This window comes from Poecilia reticulata, chromosome 5 (genome assembly GCF_904066995.2).
Source record: "Poecilia reticulata chromosome 5, P_reticulata-male-v2, whole genome shotgun sequence".
Classification (NCBI taxonomy): Eukaryota; Metazoa; Chordata; class Actinopteri; order Cyprinodontiformes; family Poeciliidae; genus Poecilia; species Poecilia reticulata.
In genome coordinates, this window is record NC_088834.1 from 7,988,637 (window position 1) to 8,003,242 (window position 14,606).

The following is a 14,606-nucleotide window of genomic DNA, read 5'->3' on the forward strand; positions in this document are numbered from 1 at the left end:
GAAACTGCAAATTTATGGTGGAGTTGAAAGAGGCCAGCAGGCAGTCAGACTTGTGATTTTGGGAGGATAGTCACAAGTCATTGGCCGAAAAGGCTTTTTATGTAATATCTGTAACAAGCTGCAGGGCCTTAGCAGTGGTATTTTAGGCAAGACGAGTGGTGGAAATTATTAGGCAGCTCACAATGCTTCACAATACTGTGTTGGAGTATTGAGAAATTAGCAAATAACCATTAGCATTTGTACAGATATGTTTGTTTTGTTATGTATTCCAAAAGGTGAAGGACCTTTAAAATAAGGGATCCAAGAAATATGAATAGATGCCATACCTGAGACTGTAGAAACTGTAAAACAGCCACCCAATGTAAGAGATAAGGGAGACAAAAGCCAGATGAACAAACTGGCTATTCACCACTGAACCAGCTAAAACGCATGCTTAGAGCAGGGTCCGGTCAAGATCCACATATGTTAGCTCAAGAAGCTGCCTTCTTTGCAGGAGTTTGTTTCCTATCAGCAGCACAAACAAACCATCTGCAGAGGAAGGAAGCTCACCTTGAATGGCTGACTGAGGGAAGAACAGTCCTGACAATGAAAGATCCCCAATAGGGAACAATCCATCACACTTTTGGTCAGTAGCCTGTATTTCCATATTAAAATCTCCTGTCAGACATCATGGTAACCAAGATAAGCAGACACATGGATCAATACATGAAAGGCAAAAAAGGCATTGGTAAAAATCACAGAGTAGTCAAACACCAGCTTCTGGTTGACAGACCACTGGCTCAAGACTGGTGTGTCAACTGGACAAACAAACCTGTGCTCTGCCAACTTCAAGTCAACTGGACAAATCTCAGTCAAATGTGGCCTGCAGACCTGAACGTCCTTAGCAAATTGATCCACAAGATTGGTTATGGTTATGAAAATGTAGAGAACCTCCTGCAAAAGGAAGTTCATATTTTCCCCCAGATTAGAATCAAGTTGGTTGATTAGAGAAACCAAATTCAAAATGGGACAACCATTTAGTTCAGGAGGAAGGAACTCGATGCTCCTAAGTCTCTCTTAACTTCCCGTGACCAAACCATCACCTTAGGGTCTACAGCACCTCTCTGATTAGTGTCTGATTAGTGTTAATCACTAGATTTCTTTCCTAGCAAACACTCACCCGAGAGATAATTTGGATGAACTCCAGATTTTGCCTCACATGATTGTGTCCAGACCTGAGCTTTGTGCGTGACCTTGCTTTATGACCCTCACAAGATGACACATTATATGTTCATGATTAGTTTTCCCACCCAACTTTTTTTTTTTTTTAATAAATTTTATGTTGTTCCAAAGGATTTATTTGTGATTTTAGGAATTTTCAAAATCAAATCACTGACAATGTGGTAGGGAGTTAAAAAAATCTTGTCAGAAATCCAAACACGAGGAGACACGTGAACACCAGATTATACAATTTCTCTTCCTGATGATGCTCTCAATGCTAGTAACTTTAAACTCTTGATAGGAAAAACGTGATCTAGTTGTACTCCAACATGAGTACAGTTTATCTGAAATAGTAAAAAATACCACCATGTCTCCATCATACCTCCATATCCGTCAGTTAATTCCTTGAAAAACAAGGAGAGTATCCAGATGGTGGATACTCTCCTTGTTGAGAGTATCCATCAAATTATATCTGCATGATAATGCAGATATAATTTAAAACTTGGGGGTGCATTGAATCGTATGTATGAAATTTACTTATGCCTCAGAAAGCACTTTCGTCAATAGTAAAGGAAGTCAACATAGATTTTTTCACATTAGTTCTTTTTACATGTTTGAAGTTTTATTTCACTATCTTATAAAGTGATGCATGACTGTAAAAGAGACAAATTTAAAAAGTTTTTTGAGGTTTCACAAAATAATCTGTAAAATGTATGAATCAGCAGCATACATAAAGAGATGTTTATGTTTCACTTCAAGATTGCAGATGACTTATTGGTGACTGGGTTTGGAAGAGTTTTTTTATTTGGTTATACGTCAAAACTTTTAACTTAACAGATACATGATTTGCCCTGATGGTGGCACTGGGTAAAAAAAAGTGTGACTTTATGCAATTTTTATGGTTATCAGTTGTGGATTTGTCGAGACATTTCACTTTAAAACCATCAATACCTCTCATACACTAAATCTGTTGGAAAAAACTAGATTTACCCAACGATAAAACATCATCCAGCAGTTTTTGAGACATTTCAGTCAGATGAATGGTTTACTGATATGGATACAGACCCTGCATTGATCAATATCTATTACATCACATTACTCCCCATGTTAGTTAATGATATATAAATAGTGTCAGGAAAGTCACTCCTTTATATTCACAAGAACTATGTTTTGTGTAAAGTACAACATATGTAACAATAAGCTTTTTAAAACATTGTTGTGCCCCGCAGCCTAAATAGCTACAATGAAAAACACAGAAGTAACGTCTGTATGTCATATATGGCCAAGAATGCCAGATATCTAAAAGACGTTTAAATGAACGAGAGCACATTTCTGACATTCTGCCCAAGTGAAGGTATGCAGTAATGGTGAGCATTCAGCAGAGCATTAAACACTGAGAAGCACAAATCAGTGGTCACAACAGGTTAACCCCGTTGTATGCAGTGTATACTTGCAGTCAGCTCTTTACTGCTATTAAAAAAGCCTTGACAACAGAACTACCTATGGAAGTGTTCCTGCTTGAAGAGTCATGTCTTCATGCATAATTTTGGAAAGTTGAGGGAAAGTAAAAAGTATGACCTCCAGAGTATAAACTCACCTTTTATTCTGACAACTATTCTCTATTAGAAGATCCCATCTTGCATTTTACCAGCTCTTATTTTTATTCTTCATGTTGTTTGTGTTATGTGTTACATTGGTGGTGATGTTTCCATTATTCCCTGCTTTTTGTTTCGTGGGATACGCCTTGTTCTTAACTACTTTCGGACAGCAAATGAAAATTAGCTGGTGTGTTAGCTCTAACATATTTAGATTGATGCTTGCTGCTGACATGTTGATTTATATGCGTTGTCCTAAATAAAGTAAATAAAATTAAATGGCTTTTGCAATGCATGTAGCTACAAAGATTCAAATGTCTTTGAAAATAATTGTAATACTAATATGGTAAAACATGTCTGAGTGTCTAACCATCTACATTCCTCTTTTCATTAACCTGCTAACTAGAGTCCATATGGCTTCTGTTATGCACATTTACATGCAGCATCATTTACATGCAGTTTTGTGTTCATCCCTTAAAGTTAAAACAAAGATGATTCCAGAGACCAGTTTGATGAGTTTGATACTTAGCTCTCCTGAATGTGGTTTTGTTTGCTAAAAGTGACATTGCCAAACGGTATAAACCTTCTGGTTCTGTTTGCTGTCCACTGGTTCGAGTCCATCTCTGTTCAGCATCCATCAAGCTCACATGAGCCTTATTAGCAGCATCTGATCAGAGCGGCAGCAGAGGAACATGTGAAGTGTATTAGCGATCATGAGTTGCTAGCCGCTCCTCATTAACCTGACACAGCCTTGGACTTCTTGAGTCTGGATTAAAAGCATTTATGTTTTATTTAAACAATAAAAATTAGTACATGAGTTCAACATTCAGGAAAATTAAGCTAAATTACATTTGTTTTACATTTTGGACATTAAGATTCAGAATTAGAAAAAATGTATGTGTAGAGAATATGTAGACATATTGTGACCAAACAAAATATGGCTGGACTGACTTTTTATTTTGGTCTTTTTATAACCTTTTCAGGAGTGTCTGCAGACTGTAAAATATGATCCAGAATCCTAAGATTCAAGTCATAAATTAGCTTAATCAGCTCTATTGAGTACATTACTAAGGGTGAACATTTTTACTGACTGTAAAAGCAAAAGAAAACTTGTTCATGTAGCAAATGGCAAATCAATAATTTTTTTTATTATTTTCACTGAATGCATTATCTCAAAGGAAATCCTGCTCTGGACCAACAGAAAACCATATTACCTATATCAAAAATCTACACTATAGCAAGAGCATCATACTTAAAAAAAATAAGTACACACAAGAGAGTAGCTTTATTAAAAGATTGAATCATTATCTCTATAATTTCGTGTTTATTATTATAGGGTAAGTAAAATACTTGCACTTGCACTTTTACAGATATGTACAGAAAGCTTTACTTTCCTTTTCTCTCATACACACCCAGATTATGTCAGGCTCCCAGTTTGTACTCTAGCAGTTGAGAAACAGGGAAAAGAATCTCTCAATAATCCTAGGAGTTATGTGAACCAAAAGCTCGTTGCACAACCAAAAAAAGAAAGAAAAATGTGAGGAATCTACACAATTGCTATTTTACTCCAACTGTAATGCTATTGGCTGCTTCTGATGAATGAGCAAGTTCTGAACCAATCAGACGCATGTGACCAGTGAATATGTAAGCTGATCAGCATCTGCTTACCACACTCTCTTCATCTGTCACACAACCACACAGACACACACATACACACACACACACACATCTGGAAGTAGTACGGTCTTCCTCCTTCATTTATCATGCACAGCAAAGAACAGATCAGGTAAGGGAAAAGGTTTTAACACCATTTCTGATGTTCGGTAAAGTTTTGTAATGTGATATTGTTGTTAAATAGCTTGAAAATGTTAATAACATTGTCAACAGTGTGCCATTTTCAGATATTTAAAGAAATGTATTTTTTTTTAACACATGAAAAGTACTAATGTACTAACATTAGAGGTCTTTTTAGTTTAGTTGCTTCTGTGCAATCATGAAGATGCTTCTAAGGTCATAACATCACAACTAAGAATATTACATTTTTGTGGGTGATATTGCGCTATTTATTTCCCTGCAGTCACGATGAATATCAGAAGACTTCCGATTGGCTGATGTCTCATACAAAGCATCGTCCCATAGTGGCAATTATTTGCGGCTCTGGACTGGGCATGCTTGCTGATACCCTTAAATGTCAAGACTCCTTTGATTACTCTGACATACCAGGGTTTCCCCAGAGCACAGGTCATTTATGATTACATGCTTTTATGAATTCAAATCTTTAAAAATACTGTTTGATATTTTTACAAATAGATTCATGTCACTAATATTGTATATTAAAATAACAGCATAGCAAAACTTTATATTTTCATTTGTTCATAAGATCATAAGGCCTTTAGACAGACATTTAATAAGATGAATATTGCAAAAAAAAAATTTCAGATTCTTTTTATTCATATATTTAAGTAACTGAAGCTCAAATTGAAGTATGAAAACTATAACCAATTGCTCAATTTATGCCTTATTTTAATTTTTAGGTATTGATCAGTGTGTTGTTTTACATTAGACTATTTTCAGTTATCCATCAGCCCTGCAAAATTATAGTCAGAAATGTCTCTTATGTGTAATTGTCATTATAAGCAACTGTATTCTGTGAATGTGCACAATGAAAGCAAGAAAGTTAATGTTCTCACTGTGTTTATTTTTGTTACAGTACAAGGTCACGCAGGTCGGCTGGTTTTTGGGGAGTTGAAGGAGAAGTCATGTGTTTGCATGCAGGGCCGCTTCCACATGTACGAGGGACATTCACTCCTCAAGGTATTCACACAGATATTTCAGGTGTACTAATTGTTATTCCAAATGTCAAACTTTTTAAAAGGATACACAAAAATAGCTAAAGTTACATCTACGTTTAAGCAAAACAAAAGTACAATGACCGAATAAATCAGAGACTTAAATATCTAAACAACCAGTGAGCATAAACTTGGATGCGTCTTGTGATTTTGGCTTTTAAAAACCTAACTCATTCATGTGTGTGTTTCCATATGGAATTTGAATAAATGTGTGAGGAAGTTGGTTGAAAATCAAACCGTAAGAAAACACAAAACTAAGCCTAAAGACATATATGTTCGTGAACAGGCAGAGTTAAATATTGTCCAGGTGTTCTGCATTACAGTCCATACATTTATACACAGACAAAACAACACATCACATAAACATATGGATTAATTAAAACATGTCTTCACAACTATAGCCACATCCACCACAAAACATTCTCACATAAGTGGTTGGCTAAAAAATATCTCAGCCCAGCAACCCTGGGCAAAGTTTACATAATAACCAGCATGCTACAAGCTAACCTGTAGTCTCTTGGATGCGTGTGTGTGTGAGACATAGTCATGCTTGGGTTTGGTCACATGCAGCCTTTTAGTCAACTGTTCAATGCTGCCTTTGTTTCCTTCTGTAGAACACCCATTCATACAAACGTGCTCTCTGCTGTGTGTTACACTGAGACTGCCTGACTCTCCTTTAGGTGGCATCCTGTGAAATGCCCTTTGCAAAGAAACCCCCACCCCACCCAAAAACAAAAAAACAGATTCAAAATAAAAACTTTCACTAAAAATACCCTTTGTATGCTTAAATGTTAGCTACGAAACAGGGTTGTGTGACTATCAGGAGACCTACAGTTAGAGTTTTATCTTCCTAAGTGAAAATCCTGCATCCCCTGACAAACCATAACAAAACTGTGTAAAGTTAATTTGTGCAGAAAACAGGCATGCTCAAAATAAATAAAATTAATAACAATGCATATATATAATTTGTGGCAAATAACTAAAGAATTAATGTGCAGCTTGCATATATTTAACTACCTTTACTGTAAAACCACTCAACAGAAAGCACTGTAAAACTCATCTTTTTAATAATTAGCATTTATTTCACTTGTGGTTTGCTCAAGCTATTTAGGGGACACAACAAACATGTGAAAGAAGATCTTCTGGTCACAGGAGACAAACTTTATGCTCTACATGCAAAATGCTTTTTGAAGAGAACAAAAAAGCTAAAAAAAATAAAAAATGTAGTTTACAGAAAAAGCAACTCATCGCAAAAAAGAAAAGAGGCAACAGATTTGTGTCTTCATCCTGAACAGTCAATGGTCTCACCAAATTTTTTACATGCCCAAAGCTTCCCAATGTACAACATGTTCAAGTGGCTGCCAATCTTTGCACTCGGTAACATACTATCCAAGTAAGCATGGCTAAAATAGAAATACATGACTGTCTTTCGATCAGACGACCTTTCCCATTCGAGTCTTCAAGCTGATGGGAGTGGAGACACTTATTGTGACAAATGCTGCAGGCTCGTTGGCTGATGGCCTACGTCCTGGTGACATCATGATCATCAAGGACCACATCAACTTCCCTGGGCTGGTCGGTCTGAACCCACTGTGTGGGCCCAACGATGAAAAGTAATTTAATTTCTGCATGATTCTTGTGGTGGTATTTTACTGTCCTCACAGTGGTGAATAAAAGTTTTCCTTTACATGTCAACGATGCCAATAAATTGTTGTTGCAGGTTTGGGCCACGCTTTCCAGCTATGTCAGGTTGCTATGACAAAGGGCTGCGTAGCCTTGTGATGGAGCTTGCCAAGCAGATGGGTGTTTCTAGCCTTGTGCAGGAAGGTGTATATGCCATGGTGGGTGGACCCAACTTTGAAACCATCGCTGAGGCCAAACTGCTGCATCGACTGGGAGTGGACGCAGTCGGTATGATGCACTAAGGCACTAGAAATGTGCAAAGTCTCATTATGATCATTCCTCCTCATTCTTGGCAACAATTCTACATTTTTGTGCTCAGGCTAGAGTTTGCACATCCAATTTATTCCTGTTGTGAAGGATAAGAGCAAAGGGTTCTTGTGAGTCTCTAATGAAAGAAAATTTTCAGTTTCACGGCTGAGGAAAAAGTTGCAGGAGCTTCATTTAAAAATCCTTTCACAGTTGAAAATATTTTTTCCCAACTAATGTATCTTTAATGCATAATGCTCACTGTAAAGTCTGATTTAACGTGTTGTGCAGCTGCAGTTTTTGATGGACGCTTCAATGCACCAGGAGGAACATTTTCACTTAGTTTGGCCCAGATAGAAGATTTTCTAATTGTTTTATTCTATTCTTTTTTTTCATGTTCAGTCAATAGAAAGTTGACACCTATGTACAAAAGCTAAAGTTAGTATGTGATCTGAATTGACAGATCTACATATCTGAATTCATTATTTTTTTTCCCATCACTGGTTGTTTAGATGCTTGGTTGTAGACTAAAATGAAGGCATAGTTTACTAGGAGAGCTTAATTTAAAAAATAAAAAAACTACTCTGCTAACAAGTAGACTAACTGGTTGCTTGCATTTAAATTAAAAGCAAATGAACACATTTTCAAGCAGAATCTCCTTATAGAATGTACTCTGTAAAACGATTGGTGTGCAGGGTTACAACAGACATCAGCAAATTATATTATTTGGGCAGCAGTATTTGGTGTGACTGAAACTATGAATAGGCATGAATGAACAAAATGAGTTCATTGAAGTAGAGGGTGAATAGGAAGTGGGACGTTTTAGATTTTTCAATTTATTAATAGCATTGTTCTAAACTACCCCTGTAATGTATTGTTATTTCAGGTATGAGTACAGCACCTGAGGTCGTCGTGGCAACTCACTGTGGTCTAAGAGTCTTTGGACTTTCTCTGATCACAAATAAGGTATGACAACAATCACAAATACAGATAGAAAACAATCACAACTCTTATTTTTCAGCTTTATTTCATAAGTCTGTAACTAATAAAGAATGTGGTAACTTATGGAATGGTAGTGGTCTCTGAATCTTTGCTTGGATGACTGATGAATTGGTCTCCATGGCAGGTGGTAAAGAGCTATGAGGACACTGAAAGCGTGAACCACGAGGGCGTCCTGGAAGTTGGCCGGTTGCGCTCTCAAACCGTGCAGCAGCTGGTGACTGAACTGATCAGCAGGATGGAGATCAATAACAACGAAAACACAAATAATGTTTCCTGAACTAACGCAGATGCATCTGGTTATTGCACTGATTAAATTTTTGACTACTTTTTATTTTATTACCTCTGTGTGTGCAGTTTAAAAAAAAAAATTTTGCTAAATTGAAAATCTTATTTATATCACTATGGTGCCAACCTGTTGTTCATACATTTAAATTAGGATATATGTATTCATCTCTGATATTTTATGTAAACTACACATCTTTTACAACAGTAATTGTTTAATGGTGCTTTGTTGGAACAACACTGATGAATGTTTTTGTACACTGGCCTTGAATTATTAATGTTTATGTTGTAAAGTATTTCTGTCTTGTCCTGACACGATTAAAATATTCTACCAATCCTACTGATTTCTGTTCTTTCCTATGTTTACTCACTGCTGCCCTCTTTTGGACTTAATAATATCCTCTTGTCCTCTTTATTTTTTTAACAACTAAAGCTGCGATGCAACTTTTCCTTATTACACACTTCTGCATATTGTATAATCTCATAGATAACATAGAGCATGTAAATATTACATAAAAAGCAAATTCATTATTTTAAAATAGTAAGAATCTGCTTATATTATAAAATAGTTTCATTGAAAAGTCAAATCAGCTGCACTGATTACAATTAACTTAATCTACAGGCAATTACCTACAGGCCATAGCAATCAACATAATTAATTGTAAGGGTATAGTAAGCATTGAGCTTTCCTGGACAAAATAGGTTGCAAAACAGCATAGAAAATTAGTCTATAAGAAGGTATTGAATGTTTAAAAGAGTTTCATTTTTATATAAATAACTGTATAATGTTTTACATTGCAAACAGAAGCATTTATTGAAACCACAAAGATTGATCAGACATCTTGAATAGGCTGAATCCAGATTATCTGATGACACAAAGTTTCAGAGTGTTCAGCTCTGCCTGTATTTCTTCAAATAAACCTCAACATCTTGGCATCCAAAGTTTTCGGGAGAGGAGTCATCCCAATCAGGAGTAAAATTTGCAGTAAATATGGCAAACAGCTGACAGAAGAAGTAATATCAAATACGAGCCATTTACACCATCTGATAGAACTTGTATGAGCAACACTAACCGTTTTTCTGCAACATCATAGCTATTTATTTGGGCAGAAAGTTATAAAAAGCTACACGCACATTATGAATATTAATTAGTGTTAATTCTCTGTCTAGAAAAGATAAAAAATTGCATCAATAACTCTTGTTTTTGTTGTAGTAGTAAATCTTAAAACTGAATCAAATTCTGTATTTAGTTAAAGAAATTCTAACAGAATGTTTACTTTTAAATTCAAATGAAAGGGTCACGGCTTTTGTTTAGTGGTAATTAACAAACAAGGGAAGAGAGTAGCAGGAAAAAGCAAGTATTTTTAATTTGTTTTATGTCATTTTCTATAAGGATTAACTTAAACAGACTTCAAGTGGGAAATTCTGATAGTTGCTCAAAGTTTTTTGACCTCATTTCATTGAGCTCAGAAAAATTTGATTTGTGTTCCCTATAAGCATTGATTTGCTATTGATTTGTGTTCTCTATGCTTACAGAAAACACAAATCTCTATAAGCATGTTCTCTATGCTTATAGAGAACACAAATCAATAGCTATATAAGTGTTTGAGCTTTTTAATTAGAAAGTAAAGCCAGTAATTGTAGGATAACAGAAAATTAACATTGTTTTGTCTCCACTGTTTCAAAAATCAACTGTTTTTTTCCCACCTTTATGCTTAAAACAGTTAATCAGTAAAAAAAAAAAAAAAAAAAACGTGTCACTGTCCTCTACATTTCAGGGATCAGCATTGCCATGGTCCATCAGACGTCAGTTGACATCCTCTTCATATCACTCCTGGTTTTATTCGTGATTTTGGTTGTTCTGGTTGTGCTCTTTTGGGTTTATCGACATTTCAAAGACAGGTAAAGCCTAAAACTTTTACATTTTTGTTTTAAATATTTGGTTGGATTTACTTGAACAAATTGGAACACAGTGTCATTATTTAAGTTAAGTTTAATAGTTTGGCGAAATATTACTTAAAGTGCAAGTATCTGGTAGGAGAGTGTAATGTACTTCTACGGGGTTCTGGTTCCTCAGAAGCCTTACGTTGCTGAAGATCTCTGTTGGGCAACCTCCACTGCAATTGGCCATCAGAACTAAGCCAGAGCATGCCCAGGATCTTATGGATCACCTTTTGGAAAGATTTGCATTGCAGGCGGAAACTGCAACAGTTATGGATGAACCATCCCAAGAACATGTGCAGGAAAATGTAACAGCCTCAAAAGTCACCTCTGATTTGTCAAAGAGTACGTACTATTCGCCTTTTTTTTAAAACAGTGCTGACCTGTAATTTATTAGGATATAAAGTGATCTAAATTCATATGAATTCTTTCCAGTATTTGTTACAATATATTTATGCTCTGTTTACCTTTTGTGTTGATGCACCTTCAACTTCTGAAATATGGTCCTCCTACATGTTTTTATGAAGATTAATTTGTTGTTTCATTTGTGTCCCATTCACAGTTCCAGACAGGGTCTCTAAGAAAATGACCCAGTGGCTCAGTATGGCAATACCTTCATGGCAAACAAACAAAATTAAAAAAAGTATGCTAATACCAATACCAGCTTTGATTCATTTCATTTTCTGTCATTTTTGTCTGAAAAATCCATTCATTTTACATTAATATTCTGCCTTCCAGATCAAGGTTTTCACTCTGGTTGTGATGAAAGTCAGGATGAACCCCAGCCTACTTCATCCTCCAGTCAACCAGAAACCCAGAGTGTAAACAGTAACATGAAGAGGAGAGAAGAAGAAACCTTGGTTTAGACAAAGAATGAAGAACATCCGTAACTCTTGTGACAATCACCATTTCTTGTTTAAAAATGAATCTGTCTAACCTGGTGATGAGGTTAGACTGACTAACCTCATCACCAGGAAAATGTTATAAAACAGATTTTAAAGGCAGTGTCCATTGATGAACACTGAAATTGAGATGAAACAATGTTCCCTACACAAAACTCCCCTTTAAATGAACCATAAATACAAGTATGAAACAGGAAGAAAACACTTAAATATCTTAAAACTGTTTTTGGCTGAATTAAAACTTTCTTGGAGGAATGTGATGATCACACTTGTTGGTGTTTGGTTTGGTGGAAACAAAGAAGTGGTCGTTCATAATCATACTGACAACAATTCAGCACAGACAATATTGTAGAAATATAGAAATAGATTTTCATAATTTAGTTACAGAAAATGTCGGCAAGCAAATTGAGTTTTTGTCTGAAAATATTTTAGTGTTATGTAATAAAAAGCCTGGAAACAATAAGAAGAAAGTTGGTGACAAATATTACACATCTTAACTACTTTGCTGAAGTTTGGTGCAGTATTGCTGTTGGATATTGAACATCACTGGAGGGTTACAAGGTTTACACATGTCCATCCATCCATCCGTCCATCCATCCATCCATGCACACAAATACACGCACTCACAATACTGGAGGTATCCCAAGGCGCTCCCAGGCTTGACAAGGTAGTTGCTCCAACAAATTCTGGGTCTTCCCCGACTCCAAAGGGAAGCACCTGGAGGCATCCTGATCAGATACCAAAACCACATCTACTGCCTCCTTTCAAATTATTTGAAAGGGCAGTGATGGTTAATGAGTCTAAAAGCTGCTTGAGAGGAAGGATCTCCTGGAACGCTTCCTTGTGCACCTAGGATGCCGCAGTCTGTCACTGAAGGAGCCCTTCAGTTCAGCAACAGCTTCATGCATGAGGTGGGAGACATCAGAGATGTTATTTTAGAGTCGTCCTGTCTCCCATCACCTGCACTGGGTCGAGGGAGCATCTAGGACAGAGCCGGACATCCTGATGAGTTTGTCTAACCGCTGCCTCTCAGAGGAAGATACGCTGCTGCTTCAACAGCCAATGATGCAGAAGATGGTTGATGCTACAAAATAAAAAAATCTGGGATGTTGCTCTTTTGGCAATGATTCAACTGTCATGACCATAGCTCACGGAAATGTAAACTGAGAGCTTTATCATGCGAAGCACTTTGAATTTTCTTGCTTCTAAAATGAGCTACACAAATCAACTTTTCTTGTCTTGCCTTTGCTTTTTGGTTCAGTTCTTTGTTTCTTCACATCGACAGACTGGAGGCCCTATCTGTCTGTCCATTTTATGAACAACACACCAAGAGACATAAAGTCCTCTGCTTGGGATATTGTATGAATCATGTGAGATTCTCTTCAACAGCCTGTTGACATATTGATATTTGGTCTAATTTTCAAGTTATATAAATCCTAAAAAAAAACAAGAAAACAAAGACAAAAGTGTTTTTTTCTTTTTTGTAGACTATGGCATAAAGACTTTATTATAGTTATTTTTGTTATTTTGTTTAATTTCTAGGTAGGAGCTGAAAACCCCAAACTTAGGAAATTACTGCTCTAATGAATTTGTGATTAATTGCAGTAAATAAATACATGTATTGATAATACCACAAGGGGGCAGTAGAAGTTAATATTATACATTATATTACTCGAACTTTATTATGTGTACAACTGAAAAACATCACTTTATGAAGCAATTATTAGAATTAATTGTTTTTAATAAACATAGTATCAAAAATCTACTCATATAGGAGAAGCAATATTCTCAAATTCACACAAATTCTTAAAATTCTTCTTTGAACCTCAAAATGAGGATTGATGATTGTTCATGTTGCCACGTGGATCTTAACTGCAGTCACCATGTGAGTTAAAACAATAAAGAAACACATTTCTGGAACTTATTGTTGTTTAATCACACAACCTAGATGAGGCTAACACACTTTTGGCTTAACTCAGCATTGGATATCATTACAGGTGGTCCTCTACGAAAATGTACCTAAATTGCTTTGCATATATAAACATTCACTTGAAGAATGGAGCAAGTTCAAAACATCTGCAGAAAAATGGCCAGCTTGCTCATTTACACTAAAAATAAACCTTACTGATTTCACCCAGGCAGTGGTGATTAATGTCATAGAGAGACACTATTAACTCCATAAAGACCTCAACTGACTCTCTCTTCCTAAAAAGGCATCATTTCAACAAAATAAAGTGTTCCACGTGTAACAAGGAATCATAAAAACTAATATTACAACATACAAAAACTATTTGAATTAATGAGGGGAATACAAAAGAGTTACATTAATTTAAAAAGATAATGCTTTTAATACCAGAGCAAAGGGGTAATGACGATAAATGAATCATTCTGCTCATCTGTTTCAAAAGCTGCGGGGCTGTGTGTGTCTCTTCAGCTGATAAGGACGGTTATTTTTCTAACTTGGTCATTTACAGATGAAAGAGATCTGCTTTCCAAAATGAGTCATCTGGAAGGAATGGAAGTTCAAGTTTTAAACCAACTTGGAAGACAAATATTAGCTAGTGCAGCCGCTAAGCTGCAGACAATTCAAGGAATAATAAGTTGTTGTGCAAGTTTACTTAAACCGAATAGCAAACAGCTTTCCAATGTACTTGTTTGAAAAATCTGATTGAGTTCATCTTTTATAGAAATAAAAAAATAAACAAATAGCTTCTGCAGCTTTTAAAGTAGAGTATTTATGGTGTAGCGACTATGGAAATGCTTCCTCTCGCACTTAAACCTTTGAACTGCGTGGGGGTGGACGATATCTCAACATCTGTGATGTGTTGAGTTTCATTCACTCACGCTGACACAGAGGAAGTACTGCGTGCCCTCTATAATTTAATTTTCCATTATGTTACATGTGT

General features: G+C 36.0%; 1 protein-coding gene and 1 long non-coding RNA gene across 4 annotated transcripts; both read left to right on the forward strand.

Moving 5' to 3' along the window:
- Nucleotides 1-4,445: 4,445 nt before the first annotated feature.
- On the forward strand, nt 4,446-9,197 carry pnp4a (purine nucleoside phosphorylase 4a). Of its 2 annotated transcripts, XM_008409142.2 has the most exons (7): nt 4,446-4,581; nt 4,873-5,036; nt 5,506-5,609; nt 7,082-7,257; nt 7,365-7,555; nt 8,460-8,539; nt 8,700-9,197. In XM_008409142.2, the coding sequence occupies exons 1-7, from the start codon at nt 4,559-4,561 to the stop codon at nt 8,850-8,852; spliced, it is 891 nt and encodes a 296-aa protein (XP_008407364.1). In that variant the 5' UTR covers nt 4,446-4,558; the 3' UTR covers nt 8,853-9,197. The 2 variants fall into 2 exon arrangements, with proteins under 2 accessions (XP_008407364.1, XP_081463056.1); XM_081606930.1 differs by lacking the exon at nt 4,873-5,036 and having other exon boundaries at nt 4,454-4,581.
- Nucleotides 9,198-9,852: 655 nt separating this feature from the next.
- On the forward strand, nt 9,853-11,968 carry LOC145551564 (uncharacterized). 2 transcript variants are annotated; one of them, XR_014087431.1, is made up of 5 exons: nt 9,853-9,871; nt 10,636-10,759; nt 10,935-11,143; nt 11,361-11,441; nt 11,537-11,968. It is a non-coding gene; the product is annotated as an uncharacterized LOC145551564 (long non-coding RNA). The 2 variants fall into 2 exon arrangements; XR_014087430.1 differs by lacking the exon at nt 9,853-9,871 and adding an exon at nt 10,148-10,211.
- Nucleotides 11,969-14,606: the final 2,638 nt, after the last annotated feature.